This window comes from Anoplophora glabripennis, unplaced genomic scaffold (genome assembly GCF_000390285.2).
Source record: "Anoplophora glabripennis isolate ALB-LARVAE unplaced genomic scaffold, Agla_2.0 scaffold712, whole genome shotgun sequence".
Classification (NCBI taxonomy): domain Eukaryota; kingdom Metazoa; phylum Arthropoda; class Insecta; order Coleoptera; family Cerambycidae; genus Anoplophora; species Anoplophora glabripennis.
Genome location: NW_019416960.1, coordinates 32860 through 53776, shown reverse-complemented (window position 1 = coordinate 53776; position 20917 = coordinate 32860). Strand labels below are relative to the sequence as shown.

General features: G+C 32.3%; 1 protein-coding gene across 1 annotated transcript in view; it reads right to left on the bottom strand.

Annotated features, from left to right (window-relative positions):
* The window catches only part of LOC108911444 (proto-oncogene tyrosine-protein kinase ROS), an 84181-nt gene extending 69137 nt beyond the window's left edge, over positions 1–15044 (bottom strand). The window contains exon 1 of the mRNA XM_018716383.1: positions 14739–15044. Within this exon, the coding sequence (XP_018571899.1) occupies positions 14739–14849 (111 nt within the window). The 5' untranslated portion in view covers positions 14850–15044. The remainder of the gene's footprint in view (positions 1–14738) is intronic.
* Between the last annotated feature and the right edge of the window lie 5873 nt (positions 15045–20917).

Sequence of the window (20917 nt, the reverse complement as noted above, 5' to 3'; positions counted from 1 at the left end):
GATTGTTTTTCGCTAGGTTTTATGTAGCACTGAGAGTCTGCGACTTTGATGCCTTTATCACTGTTTTTATGTGTGTGGGCTAGACACTAAAGTTTATTACTGAGGTCTCCATAGAGTACCTGCATGCTTCAGGAGCTTTGTTCACTTCGCTTCGCAGGAGGCTTTAGAGCGGTTGTCTATGACAGCTTAAGAGCTGGGTACCTCTCATCGTAGGTAGGACGGACCTAGGCGGGCAGCTTGAGGAGCTGGGAGAGCTATGAGCTCGTTAGGTGATTTTTTATGAGAGAATCTAACTCAAAAATATTTAAAAAAGTATTTGATTTTATTGTTTATTTTTGGCCTAATAATACAATAATTGGGCGATAATTAACATAAAACAACTATCCGTACATTGGTTATATTTCTGCTGATGCCCAGGGTCGACGTTCCGTCACATGTAGGGGCATCTCCGTTGATGTCTCTATCGGCACAGTTCAGTTTTGGACAGCACCATTCCCACTGCTCGGATTTGCCTTCCTAACCATGTCCAAACCGAAATTATAACCTTGAACGGCTTCGTTGCCCTTATTTCGCGTCGTTAGGGATGCTGACCGCTGCAACGGGGTGTTTTTTTTTACCCGACAGCGAGAACTGAAGTGAAAGTTTTCCCTTCCCGCCTAACATCGTCCTGGGAATCTCTGATGACGGTATCGTCTTTCGTCAACATCGACGGTTGTGATTGAACCAGTTTGTGGATGCTCGGAGCGGTTTTGGGTACGACGCACAGTGGGAAATATTGGAAAAAATTCTCGCCACTCGCCAATTTTCATCGTCTCGTCGTGATTTTTTTTTTTAATAATCTCGTTCTGGGTCCTTCGGGACATCGGCCTCGGCTCTCCCTACGATCGATTTTGCATGGAGCGGTTTTTCCAACTTCGTGGAGTCGATTGAAGAGTGGTAAATTTTTGAAGTCGGGACTGGTCCCTGATAATCAATTAATTTTTCTACAGAATAATTTTATTTAGTTTTAGAAGGAAATTGAGGCCATGCATCGACGTGAATGGAGGTCAATTTCACTATTTTAAAAAGGTTTGTTTTGATTCTCTGTTTAGTTTTGATTGCTTACTGAAAAAAATATTTTTGGAAATTGATTATATTTATTAAAGAAAATCCTGCATTTTGTAATATTCGCAATGTCATTATGGAAATTTAGCTAAAAATAGGGTGATCAAAAAAGCTTCTTTCTACAGTCCTAATTTAATTCATGTTCACATTATTTATCGGTCTATTTAAACTGAATATATAGTAGTAGTAGTAGTCCCTGAAAAATTCATTATGTTCTTTTTTTCCAAAGAAAAATTAGACCATAAAAAGTATTTTTGTAGTTGCACATTTAAAGGCTTACAACTTCGAAACGGTGCGTTTAGGGTTGCTTTATCTTTTAGTCATATGTTTTTATGTACTATCACCACCCCAAGTTTCTATAGGGTGTACTATTTAAAAAAATGTTAAGGTTGCTACTGGAAAACTTGAAATTATAGAAAAATATCGTGTAGCCACTGAGTCCCATACAAAAAATTGTATAAAAACTTAATTACAAAATTGAAATATTTCTACACATATCAAAAAATTGAAAATTGAATCTACGATTTTTTATCCTTTCGGGAAATAGGAAAAACCACCTGCAACACTGCATATTTATTGTTCTTTATTTATAGGAGCTTGAACGGGAAGGTACTAAGTGAAAATTTCTGTTACAAAATTATCAAACTTGGAATTAATTTAGCAAGATCTTGGAAAGCATTGATCTTGTTCTAAATTTGTTGTTTGTATAAAATCATAGACTATAGAGAAAAAAATAACCTTTTTGATACTTTTCCTCAGAATGAATGCTGTTTAGGATAAATGTGACAATTGCCTTGACTAATATTAATTAAAAATTTCTGCATCTTCCTATTGTTAATATTTTTACTTCTAGTTTAGGTATTTAAGAGCTGCATAAATTAATTTTTATGCCTTTGAATGCCCATATCAACAGGTATAAAAGTCTTGAGAATTTGTGTTTTATTTGCCCAATCTGGACAAACAGAACCTGTTCTGCTATATGCAGATTTTGTGGGTGTTGCATATATCTAATATCATTGAATGTTCCTTAGGACGACTCATGCATGCAGTAGCGAGTTACAAGTACACTTTTTTAAAGTATTTTTTGCAAAATATCTACGAAAAAGGGGCTATGGTAAAAAAAATTTGAAACTGTAGACATTCTTAGCGACCTCTGTATTTTAGGTAAAACATAAGTTTCAAAGCATATTTTGCCACCCAGAAACTCCACAAGTTGCATTCAAGTATTTTAAAAAGTGGCGGAATTGCAGAAAAACAGAAAATGAAAAAAAAATCTGGATATCTTGTGGTTTTCCAAATTTGATTGATTTTAGTAATTTTGGATCACGAATTGCAAAAAATTGTGTATATACAACACAATACTAGTACCTTTTAATTCATAATAAAAAATGCACTTTTAGCGCATAATATAAAAAATTTTAAATATATTCGTCTACCTTTTATTATCGTGTTTATATATGGAAAATAGAACGAAATCTATGAATGAGCTTAGTTAGCATATTGAAATAATAAGAGATTGTGAGTCATTTAAACACGGTATAATATTTATATGTCGTTTCTTTTTTTATTATTTGTTGGTAAATAGATCTGACGCTCATTCAGCGTGCGTATAATCAAGGGCTCGAGCAATTATTACTAATTTGTGTTAATAAGGGACAATTGAGGCCTCGTTAAAATCGGCCGCCGAAAGAGACGTTTGTTAACTTCGAATAAGTTTTGCCGGAACATAATTATTGTTTAACTGAGTTTGCTAATACAAATTGTTAAAGATATTAATTCTTAAAAATAAATTGTTATGTGCTAAATGTATTATTTTATACAGCGTGTTTAATTTTGAACATCACCAGTATATAATTTGACATTATATACGAGTATTATATTATTCGTTAAATATTTATATTAAAACAGATTCCAAAATTCTAGAATAAAACTAAAATTTACTATTGCGTACATATTATTACTTTCATAAAAATAAAAATCCCCTAAGTCGTCAATAAATTAGAATCAGTCCAATGTAAAGTACAAGGTACAATGAATAGATAAATTAGTAAAATGTAGGTAACTTACACCAATTTTTTTAACAAAGTATTGATACTATTTTACTACGATTTTTGTATTACGTGTACGTATATAGTAACCGGTAAATGCAAAACAAATTTAATAAATGTCAAATAACAAATATACATTAAAAATATTTGGAAAATCAGAGGTATCTCAAAGTTTTATCTAGGGGTTGCCTATTAATCATACAAAATTAAAATAAATTTCACATTTAATAATTTTTTTGACACAATACATTTTTGTTCAAGAAACTTATCAAAAATTTGTTTTAATTCGATAAATCTTTGGCACCTTTCAACATGGCATAACAAATTGGATGATACCAATTTTTATTATAAATGTATGTATAACTTATTTCAGACTAACTATAATAATATATTTTTATAATTTTTAATAATCGTCAAAATTGTATAATTGTAATTTCATAAATATGGAAAATAGCAAAATTGACCATGTATATACAAATTCAGGTATTGCACCTCAAATTGTTTGGGATGTATTTTTTAATTCCATTTACAAATTCAAGAATTCTGTAATTTTAACTAATCTTCCGTTAAAGGTACCCTATCATTGATTTAGGTAACACAAAAATGTGCATTTTGATGTTATATTCGAAATATTCATATTAGGAGTCGTCAAAATCATAAAATTTTAGTACACTGTTTTGTGTGATTTCTTAATGGAAAATAAAAATGTTAACACTTCACAGTACTAATAAATTACAACCGTCGATATGTTAAGCTTATCGACATGTTTATAATACAGAATCGACATAGTCCAGCAGGTCAATCAAAATAACAGATAGTAAAGTAAAAGGTAATTAATTTCTAATCAATGTGACAATTTCAGTGTCTCGATTTGTGTTGTTTCGTGGCCTTTTAATGTCGAAAATAAACTGATATGTTGCCACACAAGCTCCCAAGACTTCTAATTGCTGTTTTTAATTAATTAAAGACGTTCCACGCGATAAAGCTGCATTAAAATAATTTATTGGAGTTAATTTTTCAAACACGCTTTATCCTAACGGTCTTCAAGTTGTCGTTGAACTTGGAAATTGAATTGCCAATGTCAATAGTGTTATCGTTTTAGATAATTTTTTCATAGAAAGACACACACACGTTCTATATTTTATAAAAGATAGGCCACCAGGCTGGAATTCTTCTGATATTTTTCTATTGTACTGTATTGTTGATATCGAATTCTTAATTATTAGAAAATGAATCACTTTCATACTATACATTGATTTAATTAATATTCATTTTGATAAGGGTGTCTTTCCAAATCACTGTAAAGTTGCAAATATTTTACCCTTACCGAAAGTAAATGATATTACTTATTACAAAGGTCTCCACACCAATAAATATTCTTCTCACATGTAAGATCTGATTTTGATCAATATGAGATATTAGCAATACATTTTTGCAAGCAGTATATGTGAGAGCTACTGATAATATGTTAACTATCTAGTTTTGTTGGTATGTAGTAAAGCAATTGATAGTATTAATCATCTACTGCTTCTTGCAATACTGTATTATTTTGGCTTCAATCATGAATCAATTTCTCTAATTGAAAGCTATCTTACTTGCAGGAAACAACGTGTTGTATATGATAATCAGTATTATGATTACCAAATAATCAATAGCATAGTGCCACAAGGGTTTGTTTAAGGGCCCATATTTTTTCACGACATACACTTACCATTTTGAAAAAGTTCTGCCTTCCTGCAAATCACATTTTACGCTGATGACACACGTGTAATTCTTTCGAATAAAATGGAATACAAGCAAATCAGAAAATGAACAATTATTTAAATCTTCTTTTCAAATATTTCAAATAAGTGTTGTCTTCTATCAATTCTTTAAAATCTAATATATGTTATTTGAAATACACCCTGCTAGAATTCGATCTAAGAGTCGTATCAAATTATCTGATGATTGATTTCAACCAATTAATTTAACAAAAAATTTAGGTTTAATTATTGATACCTCCTGAAAAGATAATGTGATAATTAAACGATCTTTTGATTTACAGCCACTCAGAAAAAAAAAAGTTGGGTATACTTCTTATGCGACATATATTTTTCGTAGTAATTTGGCTTCCTGAACACGAATCTGGGGTCAGAATTGGCCCATCACGTCACAATTTTTTCCTAACCTCAAAAAACTTGTGAAAAATAGTGAAAATTGATGAAAATTTACTGGGAAAATTTGGAAACAAATTTATTTCCGCATCAAATAGTACATTTTTATGTAAAAGACTCTGCTGAATTCAAATCCGCTGTCAGAATTGAGCTAGAACGTGTGGTTTTTTTTCTAACCTCAAAAAACCGAGCAAGAATCGCTATTTTCAAATTCTGAGCGGATTTTTACCAGATTGTGTATAAAGGGGTTTTTTGGGTCGCTGATTACGAATATGAATTCACATTGTAAAAATTCAAGATGGCTGATCCAATATGGCGGGTATACGTTTCTGAAATCCACCGATTTCAGTAAAATTTGGCATCAAAAGGATTGCTGGTTGATCTCACCTTCATTAATCACACATCTGGAGCCAGATTTTCATAAATCTAGCTACCACTAGCACTACTGATACTTTTTTTTTGAGAACTGCTAGACCAATGTATTGTAAAATTCTCCTTTACATATAATGTGTTGAAATTTTGCAAATTTGCAGGACAGCATTGATATTTTCCACGTTACCTTAAAGAAATTATTTTTAGGATAGCTTTGTTTAAATCTGTTTTATTGTTTGTCATATATTGTAGTATTTTCTATGTATTTGCAAGTATTGTTTTTTCTTTTGTATTTTTGTAATCACTTACTGTATTTTTTGTTTTTCCCTTCTCTGTAATTGTGATTTTCTCGTGAGCTGTTGTAATTTTAAAGAAATAAATAAATAAATGATTGCAGTATACTGTGTTTAATAGTATAGATTTGGTACATGGTACATTCTAAAATAGAAAATTTTATGATACGTCTGAGCAATTTGGTAATTATTTCAAATTGAAATACAACTTGAGTTGTATTCTCTAATAAAAAACGATTTGTACTTAGATGCGTAACTGAAACACTGCTTAGACAACACTATTATAAATAGAATCTAATCGTTAATAGGATTCTTTGACGTCAAAAAACTAGACACGTTGAGATACTTAATACAATCAATTGAATATACCAGTTAAATGCAGTACATCTTCTAAAAATTTCTCTTGTGGTTGTCCTGTTAGAAAAATAAAACTTTTTCTGTGAAACAACATAAAATTACAAATTAATTTCATGGAAGCTCGTTACTGCATTATTTTATTTCTTAGTAGTTAACCATACCTGTTTATGTGCAATTGAAAACAGGTTTATGTTTTAAAGAAAAACACGGATTATATTTAAGTAAAATGAGATGACTTTTGTGTGAACATGACGACAACTTTTCTCTTGATAGGATACATTGATTTTGTATTGGATTAATATCCATCGATCATATGAAATCTGATGAAAGTTTCCAATCGTTCACGAAAATTTGCAGTCGTAGTCACTCGCAATTTTGCTTGCACAAAACATGGATGAACGTTTGTAGAGGATATTCATATACGAGGTGTGGCTATAAAATAACGAGACTGATACTACTACAGGCGAACTACGTATGCGCCAAAGTTGTCCTTCTCTGGTTACCGTCCTTATCGCGTCTGCAGACATACTAGTTTGGAAGTAGCTATCGGTGTAAGGTCTATTTTTTTGGTGTGCCGAAAAAAGGATGTGTTGTAATAGAGCACCCAGTTGTCATGAAATTTCGTATGAGACTTGGAAAAACCGTTACAGAAACTGATCTTTTTTTAAGGGAAGTATATGGCAATGAATGTTTATAATGTGTGCGTTTCCAAGATTTATGAGAAGACGTTGAAGATGACGCACGCCTGGAACGCTCTTCCACAATCAAAAACGGATAAAAATATTGGAAAAATCGCTAATCTGATATGATTTGAGCATCGGTTAACTAATAACTATTCGTATTATTGTTGAAACTGTAGAACAAAGAGTGCGTAAGGCAAATTTTACACGAGAATTTGAACATGCAAAGAATTCGTGCGAAAGTGGTGCCGGAAATGCTCAGTCGAACAAAAATAGTCTCTTGAAAATATTTGTAGCGACTCTTTATATGCCATTGAAAATTACCTAAACTTCTTAGAAATAATAATATAAGATAGTTGCTTTGGTTGGATGGTTGGCTTGGTTTTCCACTTATGATCCAGAAACTAAGCATTCCATGTATTGGAAGAACCCACTTTCACCGAGAGTTAAAAAAGCTCGATTGAGCAAATCAAAAGTCAAAGCAATGATGACTGTTTTTTTCGATATCCATGCGGATTGTGTACCTTTACTGGGTTTCTGAACGTCAAACTGTTAATCGGTATTATTACCTACCTTCTTGCTAAATTTCGTAAAATCAGAAAAAAAGCCCAGAATTGCGAAGAAAAGTCTTCTTCATCAGGAAAACGCACCGGCTTACACTGCATTGTCTGCGACGACGTGTCTATCCAAGTATAACATCCCAGTGTTAGACCATCCGCCTTATTCACCTGACCTGGCACCATGTGACTTTTATCTGTTCCCCAAGGTCAAATCTGCATTAAAAGGAACAAGATTTCACGCCGTTGAAGCTGAGAAAGAAAAAGACTTCCTAGCATTGTTTTGACCAATGGAAAATTCACATGAGGCGGTGTAGGGATAGATGACAGTGGTGGCGCTAAGGGGCCCCCCAGGCCTCGCGAGGGCCCCCCAAATTATCCCCAAGAACGATTATACGAAACAAATAACTGGAAAGACAAGTATTTTGTTTATACTATACCTACTTTGTTTTAAATACTAGTTCTACTGGTAGGTAAGATTATGTATTAATTGTATTAATTATAAATCAGTTTGTTTAGGTGCTACTGATAGAGGAGGGATGTATATTGAAGGAGACAATAAATAAGTATACAAATTTAAAATAAAAAGTTTTATAGCACCAGGCTCGTTATTTTATAGCCACACCTCGTATACGAAATATTTCTAGCACTTATCGATGTTTGTAGAGTTCCCATGGATTCATGCATATTAAAAAGTAGGTTTGGTTTGTTTATATAGTAAAATTGTAATAACTTTATTAATTACAAAATACTAATCGTATTTCAATTGAAATGTTCCTGTGCAAGACAACTATTAGGATAAATTTTTTTATTTTTTTATTAATTTTATTACATCGAAGCGTTGGCATTCATTCGCAGCTAGATTATTTTCTTGATTTTTTTATTACAGACAACGTATGGAGCGCCTATCGAAGATTCATCACATAAGATAAAAATGTGAATTTGGTAGATTTGGCAAAAGTGTGTACCAATGAGCCTTTTTTTCTCTCTAGGGAACAATTTTATGAACAAACTGAAGGAATAGCGTACATAACACATATAATTCTAAAGTCAATGTGTTGGTGAAAATACATATGTTGACAATATATTTATTATCTGGCACTATTGATAAAACAATGTATCTCTTAAAAGAAATGGATATAGGAATATGAATATTGAACAAACCACTAGAAGGATATCTAGAAGTAGTATAGATCGCATCTTAAGAAAGCAATATTAATACCATTTACCTCAAAAAGAATATCTAGACGAGCCATAAGAAGATCTACTTGAAGGTCCCGTATTCAGCATCCCGTGTACAAGCGGATGGGATTACATTGGGTTTTACAAATGGGAAGACTTGTTAGTTCGAGGTTGAAGGAGTATAACGATTTGGAAATCTCCGATATTCTTCAACACTCCTGTAGTTTCCTTCACAGAAACCTAACACTAATAGCATGTCAATTTGTTCGCTAAATGAAAACTTCCTGGCCATTTTCAAAACAATTACTAAAATTAAATGACTTTTTCCAGATCGTTTAAATTCATAACCAACTTTTGAATTTTCTACGATTTTCAATAACAGCAACAATACGTATTATTAGTTATTCCTGTTTTTGTTGAAAGCGACAAAGTTTTTTGAAAACTAACAAGAATAAGGAAATTTTTAGAATTAAATTCCCCATAAAATAAAATAATAATTTTCAATTGAACTCTACTTACTGTCGATTAATGCTCTTGGTACACTCACACCGTGTTTTGGGTTCCCCTACATGCCCCTGCTCTGTGTCGGTTCATATGCGAAACACCCTGTATAATAGTAACATGAGCGTACCCTCACGACGGGAAGTTACAGGATGGTTACAATTACAGTAAAAAATCAAGAAAAAAGTATTATAACCGCAAACGTATTAATTTAAACATAAGAAGCTTAGAACATATCGTCTGCCACCTAAATTCCACAACAAAACTCGTCTTCCACCCACAAAAGTAAGGGCAAAAAAAAGAAGCATTGTGATCAATTTAATCTTTGCGGGTATAATTTTTTATTATATTTTGTTTGTGATTACTTATGTGGGTGGAAGACGAATTTTGTTGTGGAATTTAGGTGGCAGACGATATTTTCTAAGCTTCTTATATTTAAATTTTTGCTGAGATAAAGAACGTCAGCGAACGAATTTGTCCAATTTCACGTTGTTTGGTGGTGACGTGAAGGAAGTTTTTCGAAAACTATTGTCGGAAATTTGCTTTCAATCTTTCAAAAGCTGGAAATTAACATCACGATCTAATCTGATGATGACTACATTAGTATTTGGTTAGTTAAAAGCTAATGACAAAAAAAATGTACCTATTACGAGTGACAAAAAAGTCGTGTTGATGTCACCAACATTAATTATTCGTTTACAATTAATAATGACAGACGTTTTCACTCGGTATAATGCGATCGGTGATTAGAATCTCGTGAAAAATTACGCCAGTCACCAGCCGGTCAGACAGAATGTTGTGATTTAATGTATTCTTGATCATATTGATCATTTTTAATTTTACGGAAATTTAATAGCCAACGTGAAGGAAACAAAATTACTGTTTCAAATAGAATTATTGGTGACGTGGCTTGTAATCGTGTATGACCTTTATGAAACTTGATTGACGTATCTATGTATAATTCCTATAAAGTTATCCATTGCGATTCAGATTCGTGACTATGAAAAAATATATAAAAAGTTAATAGATAGGATATCGAGTTTAAGTGAATGTTTTTCCAAAATTCTAATTTAAATTTAGAGGTGTTATAATAACCGAAAAGAAGTAAAAAATATTTATTTTAAAATTTCTTATTCCAATATAATTCTGAAACAATTATGGTATTTTATTTTTGTTATTCGTTTACTTTTTTATATGAAAATTCAAAAATAAAACTCAATTCCAGTAATCTTGGTAGCCATTGAAGAATAATTATATTAAATTAATATTTTTATGTAGATTATACATTTTAAAACATAATAATAAACAATTGAACCATGGTTAGTGAGAAAAACTGTTTGTTATGATTAGGATAAAGATGCCAGTTAATTTCAAAGAGATCCTTGAAATATTCACTGAATGGGAAAATTATCGCATGAAACATTCAATTCTTGTCAATTAAAAAAAGAAAATCTTATTTTAATTAGTAGTAAATTTGCACTAGTCTTTTTAAATATTTAGTTAGGTTATTAGGTAATAGATAATATGAATGTATACGAGAAATGTGACATTAGTTTTCACAAAAACATTCACTGTTTCTCAGATCAAGTATACAAAAGTATACTTATTGTTGGCGATCTGAAACGTATCCCTGTTTTGATGCCACAAAAAAGACTGCTGTAAGACGTTTTTCTATTTAGGGTTTTTATGTTTTCTACTGTTTTCGATTATACTCGTAATAATTAAAATTATTTTATCCCAGATTGATTTAGATGACTGAATTTTCAGAATCTAAATAACTCAGTTGTTTTCAATAAAAACGAATTTCTCAAGATATATCGATCACCCAGTACTTATTTCTGGATATATACCTATTGTTTTCCCAAATTGCATGTAGATTATTTTCTAATGGTACATGTAGGTATCTATCTAAAAATAAATATATTTAAACATCTTGACAGAAGACATTGATTTAATAATGTTCATATTTTCATATTATTTATTGCTGTCACTATACTAGTATGGTAATGAAAATATCTGTTTAATGCTCGACTTAATGTTACTATTAACAAGTTGTTGTTGTTGTAGTTTATTTAATTTTAAAGAGGCAACCTTCACAAATTTGATTGAGAACAGGATTTTCAAACATTTATAGATTAAAATTACTTGCAGCATTATACAAAATGTTATTTATTTCTTCTTTTTCTTTGAGAAAAATAAAATAGAATTTTTTTCCTTTACAGTTCAGAATCTCAGATCTTTTGTTATCGATATATTTTGTATCGAAATACAGGGTGTTCCGAATTGCACAGGTCGAATTTTACCGATGACAGAAAAGAACTTCTCAAAATTAGAAAAACAAGTTTCCATAAATACGAATCGGGAATTGGTTAGTTTCCAAGATTAGCACTTCTCACTATTTCTTCAATACATGATACTGAATAATAAGATTAAATATTGAAGCATATACAGGGTGTCCCACCGGGAACTGCGTCGATCGATATCTAGGAAAGTATTGCTTCGAAAAATTTGAAAATTTGAAAATCTAGACCTTCCGATTATACCGGAAGTCGACACCAACTTCGTTATTTTAAATGCGACACCCTATATATTATTACATTTTCGGATTCTACCTGAAATTTGAGGGTAACTTTATTAAATATTCCCTATACCTAGGAGTTATAGATTTTGATATATCAATTTTTAAAGAAAAAAATTGACAGATACAAGAGTTTGCGGAGATGCTAGTAACTCTTTTCAGGAGAGTGATTCCAAGCGGATTTTTGGTGCCTGTAAAGGACATAGGTAATACTAAATTATGGTATACCAACAAGTTAAAACATTTAATACTATGTGTTTCATTTTTGCTGTTACATTTTGATAATTTCAAACAGCTATAGCTTTGTTAACTTAAATGGAACACCCTATATTTTTTTACTCTGTCGCATGCAGATTAAAATTTCCTTTCAAGCCATATAATCATTGTTAGGGTTGCCGTTACTACTTTTAGAGAAATTTGCAATTTTCTATTTTTTGGACAGTTTTTCTCGTATCAGACCTGCTGTCAAATTGGCCATGACCAGAAACATTCCAAAAACAATTGAATACAGATATAAAAAAATACAATAATATATATGCGAAAAAATATAAAGGGCATAATAATTATGCAACATGCAAGATTTAAATCTTCGTTTTTTGTTTCCGACATTGATATATAAGACTGACATTACTAAAACCGTTTCTGGACGACCAAACTGTTAACAAGGATTATTATTTGAGTGTTATGCGTTGTTCGCGTGATGCTATTTGCCGCGAAAGGCCAGAATTATGGACGGACAACTCTTGGTTTTTGCATTATGATAATGCTCACATAGTATTGACAATTCTAGACCATTTAGCCAAAAATTAAATCATATCGTTCCGCAACCACCGTATTCGCCTGATTTAGTACCGAGTGACTTCTATTCCCTAAACTCAAAAGACCACTCTGTGGAGAGACACCGTTTCGACTCGATCTAGGAAATAAAAGCCGAATCGACGACAGAATTGAAGGCCATACCGGAAAAGGACTTTTCAGATTGTTTCGAGAGTTGGAAAAAACGTTGGCAGAAGTGCATTGTATCGGGTAGGGAATATTTTGAAGGCGATGAAATTAATTTGGAAGCATAAAAAAAGATTTTTATTTTTTAAACAAACTCACCTTATTTTTTGGGTTATATTCCAAGAATTACCTGCCTAAGCATAGTGCTAGTGTTTTTGGTCATTGTCCCCGGATTAGGACAGATACCCTTAAATCAGGAAAATATACTAAATGTACAATGCGGCAATTGTAAATATTATTCGAAATAATTTAAATAAAAATATTTATAGAGAGATACTAAGCCTATTAGTAATTGGAATTTTTCATTTATTCATTTCACAAAACCATGTTATTAACCAAATTAATAAAACTGTACCATGTGAAAGTATAAAGAATTTGTTCATATAATTTATCAAACGCAGGTAATACCCTGTACGGTCTATAATTTTCGATTTAAAAATTGCTGTACCTAATTACATAGGTATATTATTCTCCATAAATTTGGGAATGTTGGAAGAGGTAGTCAAAGAAAATAAGCAAATCTCTTTACAATCTAGAGTGATATTCCACCACTTCCCGCGACTCTATCAAACAAATAATCGTTTTTTCATATTTTACTGAACTCATCTCTTAGTAATATTTTAGACATATTTGATGTTTTTGAGGATGCTGAAAACGGCATTTTTATTAAAAAAAAAAACATCAAATAATAGCAAAACGATATGACCTATATGGGTTCGATATTTATTTATCATAGTAGGCTTTAAATTCAACAAGAAATTAAAATTATAACAGGATGTTCAATTTAAAAAAAATAAAATTAGAAGAAGTGGGACAAGCTGTACAATAGAAAATGATTTTAAAATATGAAGAAATTGATTTGATATTACAAGAGTTAAAAAAGGATCCCTCTTAAGTGAAACAGCTATACAGGGCGTAAATAAATAAATAAGTGTGAAAAAAATCAGAGGGTGATTTTCTGTAGAAAAATAAGATAAGTTTTCATATAAAAAATCTCGTGAACATTTCCTGTGAAGATCCAACCGCTTCAATAAGGTGCTAAAAAAGTAGTTTTTAATTTTTTTCTGAAATGCAAAAAGTAACACAAATTAAATTAAATAGACATTTTCTGCTCAGTAAACAATTTGTTAATTTTCCCCTACCGTTGTAAGGGGTAGAAAAAGCCATCCCTAAGACTTGTTTCGTACGTAACTTTTTTTTCTTATTGCCACCAACCTTACCAAAATTCACTTCAGATAGCTTGATTCATTCTAAACAAAAAAGGACACTTATAATTTGTTCCTAAAATTAACCATTTCTAAGCAAAACATTTATTTAAAATCTATTACATGACATGAGTTTTATCGAACTGTAATTTATCTAGTAGGCGGCTGTCACATTGACATTTTGTAATGGAAACTTAATTAATTGTTGTTAGTAAGGCTATAGTTATTTTTATTTGCTGAAACAATGTATAATTTCGAGAACTTTTTTATGGAAATTCATGAAAATGGAGGTGTACTCTAATGTAGAAAGTTGCATTAATTATAAATGAATTTTTAATTGGTAAGGTAGTAAGAAAAAAAGTTACGTATGAAACAAGTCTTACGGGTGACTTCTTCTACCCCTTACAACGCTAGGCAGCAGCAGAAAATGTTTACTTAATTTCCTTTCTGTCATTCTTTAGGTATTTCGGAAAAAAATATTAAAAATTAGTTTTTTGGCACCCTCTTTAAGCGGCTGCTTTAAGCAGGGGGTGTTCATATGATATTTTTTTATATGAAAGACCTACCTTATTTTTCCACAGGGAATCACCTCCTGATTTTTTTCTCACTTATTTATTTACATCCTGTATAAGTTAATACTGAATGCTGCAATGTGTTATAGGAAGGACGCTACATTACATTTAATGTAGATATCAGTAACATATACCTGCATCGGACAATGCTGGGCGCATTGAAATTCAACCGTGGTATCCAAGTGATCCAAGCTAGCCAGTGTCTTTGCCACAAAACAAAACAAAACCACAAATATCGCCGGCATTGTCCTTCAGTCTCATTTTCTCATTGTTAACCGCATAATATAAATTTTTTATTATTCTTAGAACATCACTAATCAGTATTAACGTGTGTCGACATTGAAAGGCGATTTAAACTTGGAGATTTACGCGCGCAATCCTTGGGGCAGCTCACTGTAGCACGCAGCAAAGGATTGACTGAGTCCAGTGCGTCCAGTGGCTCAGTGGGCGCTGCGCTCCGCAAGGGACGCCCCCACTATGTTTAACAGCCAGCTTACAGCAAGTGCATGAATGAAAAGTAATTACATAGTCAAACAAAGCTTAACCACTTCCGTCGTTGCACAATTAGTTGCGTTCAGGTTTTGTCTTTTTGTGTGTGGCGGGAGAGTTGGTTGTTGGCCCTTCTGGAGGGTTCGCTTCCTGCCCATTTAGGTGTCTGATTGGTTTGCACTATTATTTAAGTGGTTTAAATGTGATTAGTTGGAACTTACGTTCCTCCAAACCAAAATCTAAATTATTGCATCTTATTTGAAGACCTTGGTGCAAGAAGGGGATAAGTCCATAATTTTGAAAAATTTGATTTCTGCAATCACTGGCTTAAAAATTTACTTCTAACGGTGCAAATATGGAATCTGTGGACTTTATAGAAACTGAACAATTGATAAAATCACTTATCTCGTGGAATAGACTGGTATAATAATGGGATAAGTTAAAGTTGTCTTAAATATTATTATGAATATTTTTATAATAAGTATAGATTACATATAATTTGTATACGAAAAAACAATTTGAATGTTATTGTCCACTATTCCGTCTAGTGTAAACTTAAAAATAAAAAAAGCATAACAACGTATTTACTTAAATAATTCTTACTTATTTTGTTACTTTTGAAAAAAAAAACCTTGTCAAGATCACTCGTCTAAAAGAAAAACCAAAGTGTGTTGCCTAAATATGCCCATATTTGTATCCTAAATATGAGCACTTTTATATATCGGATGTCCTATTTTAATGGAAATCTCAAAAATTATTTCTTTTATAAAAAAAATGTTTCAAATAAAAGTTCTAATATAGCATTCCTTTCTTCTCATTTACATTCTACAATATTATTGCTTTTTCTATTCTAGTTACTGAATTATTTTGAGAAAACTATTTCGAGGATTTGTTTAATTTGTATGGACTGAAACTCTTTTACATTATTACGTTATTAACATGCAATATTTTTTGCCAATGAAGAAGACAGTGGGAATCATTAATCAACGACAGTTTTTAATTATGTCCATTTTATTGATACTGATAAGTCTATATTTCATAGTACTGGACATAACAGCTACTATTCTTCTGCTGAAAATCCACATTGGTATTGAGAAATCGATTGTCAATATCAGTGCCATTTACATATCTGGTGCGGTGTCCTTAATGTTCACTTAATTGGACTACATTTTTTATAAATCACTTAACGCTCATATTTACTTGGTGTCTTGGAAACCCATTTCAATTGTTTTCTGGATGATAACTGGAACCAGTTTAATAATGTGGTTCTAATCAGATGGCGTGCCTACTTATACAGGATGTTAATGAACTTATGTCAAATATTCAAATGGGTGAAAAAGAAGTAAAAACTGAGTTAACTGATGTTACAAACTTGTATCGGAAGTTTAAGGTCATAGAGAAAAAAGCTAATTAAAAATGTGTTTAAAACTGTTTTGGAACTGCTGAAATACATGTATTTATAGCGGCGAGTACTTACAAAAAAATTCTGTAACACTTTTTACAAGTTTGTAGGTTTCTTATGAAGCCGGACTGTATTCGAAAGTCAGTTTGTAATACATTGTTGTAGTGATTGCTGTGCTGTTTTTCGGGAGTATATTTAATGGCCGTATTTCCAAGTTTTCTTTTGAAAATGGCGCATTTATTTAGCAATCGTGAATATTATGATATGCTCATAATTTATGGCGAAGCAAAAGAAAATGTCCACAAAACTTGTCAAGTGTACCGTGCAAGATATCTTGAACGACGCCACCGCACCGCGAACATTTGTTGCTGTAGCGCAAAGAGTTTTGGACACCGGTGAAGTACAACCGCGTCGAGGTCGCGCCGGTGGCCCAGGACAACCACTAAGAATCTTAAATATCGAGGAGATGGTTTTAGATTTCGTCGGAGAAGATTCGCATCGTAGCACCAGAAATATCGCACAGCAAGTAAATATTTCGTATATGTTATGTGGCGGGCATTACGAGAAGCTCAGTTGTACCCATTTCATATTGAAGCGCTTACTCCTGAGGATCTTCCACTGCGTCGAGGTTTTTGCGAATGGTTGCTTCAAGAACATGGAAGAAATCCTCAATTTACAGCACAAATACTTGTTACAGATGAAGCATGTTTCAGTCGAAGTGTTGTACGTAACGTCCACAACACTCACCACTGGACTATCGAAAATCCACAAGAAAAAACGTCGCGGTGCCTTTCATCAATAGTTTTTAGCGAACATGTGGTCCGGTACCGTTAATGACACTTTAATAGGATCTTTTGAATTACCTAGACGCTTAGATGGTGCTTCATATCTAGATTTTTTGCAAAATTGCTTGCCGGAGTTATTGAAAGACGTGCCATCAAATGTTCGGCAAGATATGTGGTAACTGCATGACGGAGCCCCCGCTCACTTTTTTCGGAGAGTACGCGACTGTCTAAACATTACTTTTCCCAATCGCTGGATAGGCCGCGGCAGCCTAGTTAGATGCCCCCCCCCCCGTTCCCCGGACCTCACCCCTTTAGACTTTTTTTTGTAGGGATATGTGAAAAGTGTTGTGTATTCCACGGAAGTTCGTGACATCGACAAACTGCGACATTGTATTGCGGAAGCTTGTAATACGATTCGAGAGGATGTGGCAATATTGCAACGCGAGCGAATTGGATACGTCATGCTGAAGCTTGTGTGCAAGCAAATGGTGGCTACATCGAACATCTATGAAAATCAGCAGTTCTCAAGAGGCGGCTCCTTGCAATGTTGAGGTACCTCAGATTTTAAAATTACAATTTACTCAACACAAAACCGTGTATTTACCTCATTTTGAGATAACGGACATGTGGCAAAAATTCATTAACACCCTGTATAGTACCTGCCAATGTCACAACGTTGAATTGACATTTTTTGATCAGCTACTTTGGTGCGCTGAATTCGAATCCGAGTTCCAAATTTCTCAAATGGTCTAGTTTTCGAGATATCCTAACCTAAAAGTGCCAAAATCGAGATTTTTTGACATGTTTGACGTTATGTTTCATGGAAAGGTATTTTGTTTGCTGAAACCATTAATAGGGTCTAAAACGCACTTGGGTTTATCCCGATATAATTTTTCGTCTTTGAGAAATCGCATGTTGAAATTTAGTAGTTTGACTTATTTCTCGATTTTTGAATACTTATACTCACAACACAGACCACAAACCTTATGGATTAGGCTTAGGGTTTTTGGGCTTAGGGTTTATGAGTTCGGTATTGAGCATCTTTTGCGTGTAAATGTATTTCCAGATTGATATAATGCGTAAAATATCGACCATATATCGAATTCTTAGACATTTTTTTTAAATTTATTGTAAAATTTTACGTGATAGAGTATTTTGGGGCTCAGATTCATGATCAGCCACCCCAAAAACATGTAGGATCCCTACTTCCGGGTGCCGATGAATTTAGGTTTGTGGTGCAAATTTACCTATTAACTAAGTATTAGTGTAATAACACCAAAAACACAGATATTTTTTGTTTTAGTGTTATCTTCTTCTAATCGTGTCTTATATCTTCTGTCATATTTTGGTCATGATTAAATTTACTGGTACTAGGAATCGTCTTATCTTGCAGAATGATTGGATATTTTATCTTTTTTTTAAGTTCACTTCTGTATATAGCTTCAATTTTGAATATAATGTATTTTGTTATGTGAAAACAACTAAAATAATAAATAAATTGGTGTATCATTTTGTATTAAATAAAGGTAAGAGTAGAAAAAATAGAATTTCCAAGTTGAGGTGAAATGCTTTTTTCATTCTTGAACTTCACCGGTAATGCGGTTCGTGGACAATTTGTTCACTCGCGGAGCATTTTCATGTTTTTAAGTAAAGTATATGAATATTTATAAAATTCATTTTTAGATATTCATATTTTTAAACTGTTTCGTATTAGGTATTATGTGCATCCACAGACCACCTCTGCATCAGATGTAACATTAGAGACAGTCCTCACAATATTTGTTGAGGTAGAAAGAAAATTATTGGAACTATTGTAACAATTTACCGCGGAAGGGCGTGCCTTGAAATTTTTCGCCAATGCCTTTATACCTCGGGTGTCAAATGCGGATAATTCCAAGAAAGTGACGCAGAGGTCTTCTTGGAATTCTATCCCTACAAATATCGTTCGGACTATACGTACTATACCGAGTCCGCTATTAGTGTGTGGACGGAGGATAGCTCTTAAGCCTGAAGAGATATCAAAATGAAATTTAGTCCAGAGGCGTACATCTATAGGGAGCACATTTTAAAATTATTTTAATTTTTTTGTACTAATCATGTAAGAGTGTTAACACAAACTTGCATCTTTTTTAAACAGAACACTGTATATTTTTACATATTTCGATAGCCCTATCAAAATGCAGCAAAATAATATAGGGTTTATGGGCGATTCGATGGATCGTTTTCTTAGTAGAGGCTCATAAATTCGAGAACAGACTCCGATGCAGCCATTTGTTACACAGAGTGATCGAGGTTTGCAAATTCAAAAATTACTAAAAATTTTGAAATGGAATTAGCTAATATGAAGAATTAGCTTTCCAACAATACCATATTATGTAGGGTTAATTTCTGATAGTTTTCATGTAAATGAACTTTCAAATTAAATTTTCTTTTATTTTTAACTTTTCGGGCGCTCAATAAAATATCTGCTCAGTTACGATAATGTATTTACAAATATTAACAATTTGTTTTTTTTTATTGATGTTGACAACTATTCGTAGTAGTAACCATACTTATCAACGTGTACATTAAAACTTAACCTTCTATCAAACTCCTAAAATGCAGGAACCCTCTGGTTTCTGAAGAATAATATTAGTTAACATATAAGTTAAGTTATCGGATATATTTTTAAAGAATAGGATTTACTATTTAAGCTTAAGTTTATTTAAATAACACCATTCCACCATACGTTCTAGATTATTATCTAGTAGAATACAGTCATCTACGAACTCTTTTCATGATAAATTTTTAGGTCATCTGCCTACCGTAAGAACTGGGCATATATAATTTCAACTGTTATTAATTAAGATATCAAACATTAATGGCACTAAGTTAGTTCCTTGTGGAACTCCAGTTGAAGCTATGTAGGTATTCCAGGAATGACCAATATATTGTTTTCCATTTGTCAAATAACTGAATAAGCTGAATAAGGATAATGAAATACCAACCAGAACTAATTTTCTTAAGACTAGTCTATAATCAAGTCTGTGTTTTAGATATTTTAATTTTCTTTTAATTTTATCAATATAAGTACTTTTTTTGTCTCTTTTGAAAACTATAGTTTTCCTAATTTTTATATTTTCCATATAGGTACTGTCTTTCAATGTTCATTGATCGTTATATTAAAATTTGTGTTTTTTTTTAGTATGATATGTTTGATACGATACCATGTGAGGAGTACAGGAAATACATATTACTTTAATTTTGAGCTTGGTTTTATTTCTTATGGTCAAGAAAGATAAAGATAAGATAAAATAAGTCAGTTGATAAAAATGTGGCATAAGGACTTAATAATAATGCCTAATAAAAAATTCAACTTTTAACCAGTCTCTTGTACATATGCTCTTGATGACAAAGAATGGATCCACTTTGTTCTTTCACGGGCTATGAACTCATAAAATGACCAATAAACAAAAATAATTAAATTCGCAAGGAATGTATGTTACATTCCTTGCCGTCTGTTAATTTAAAGAAAGCAGATGCATTACGGCCCTAATTGTTATATAACCACTTAAGATCCTGTCAACGAAGAGAAAATGCCTTTACAATTTTTTAGACAAAGTTCATTGCGGAAACAAAGAATTTGACACATTAATTC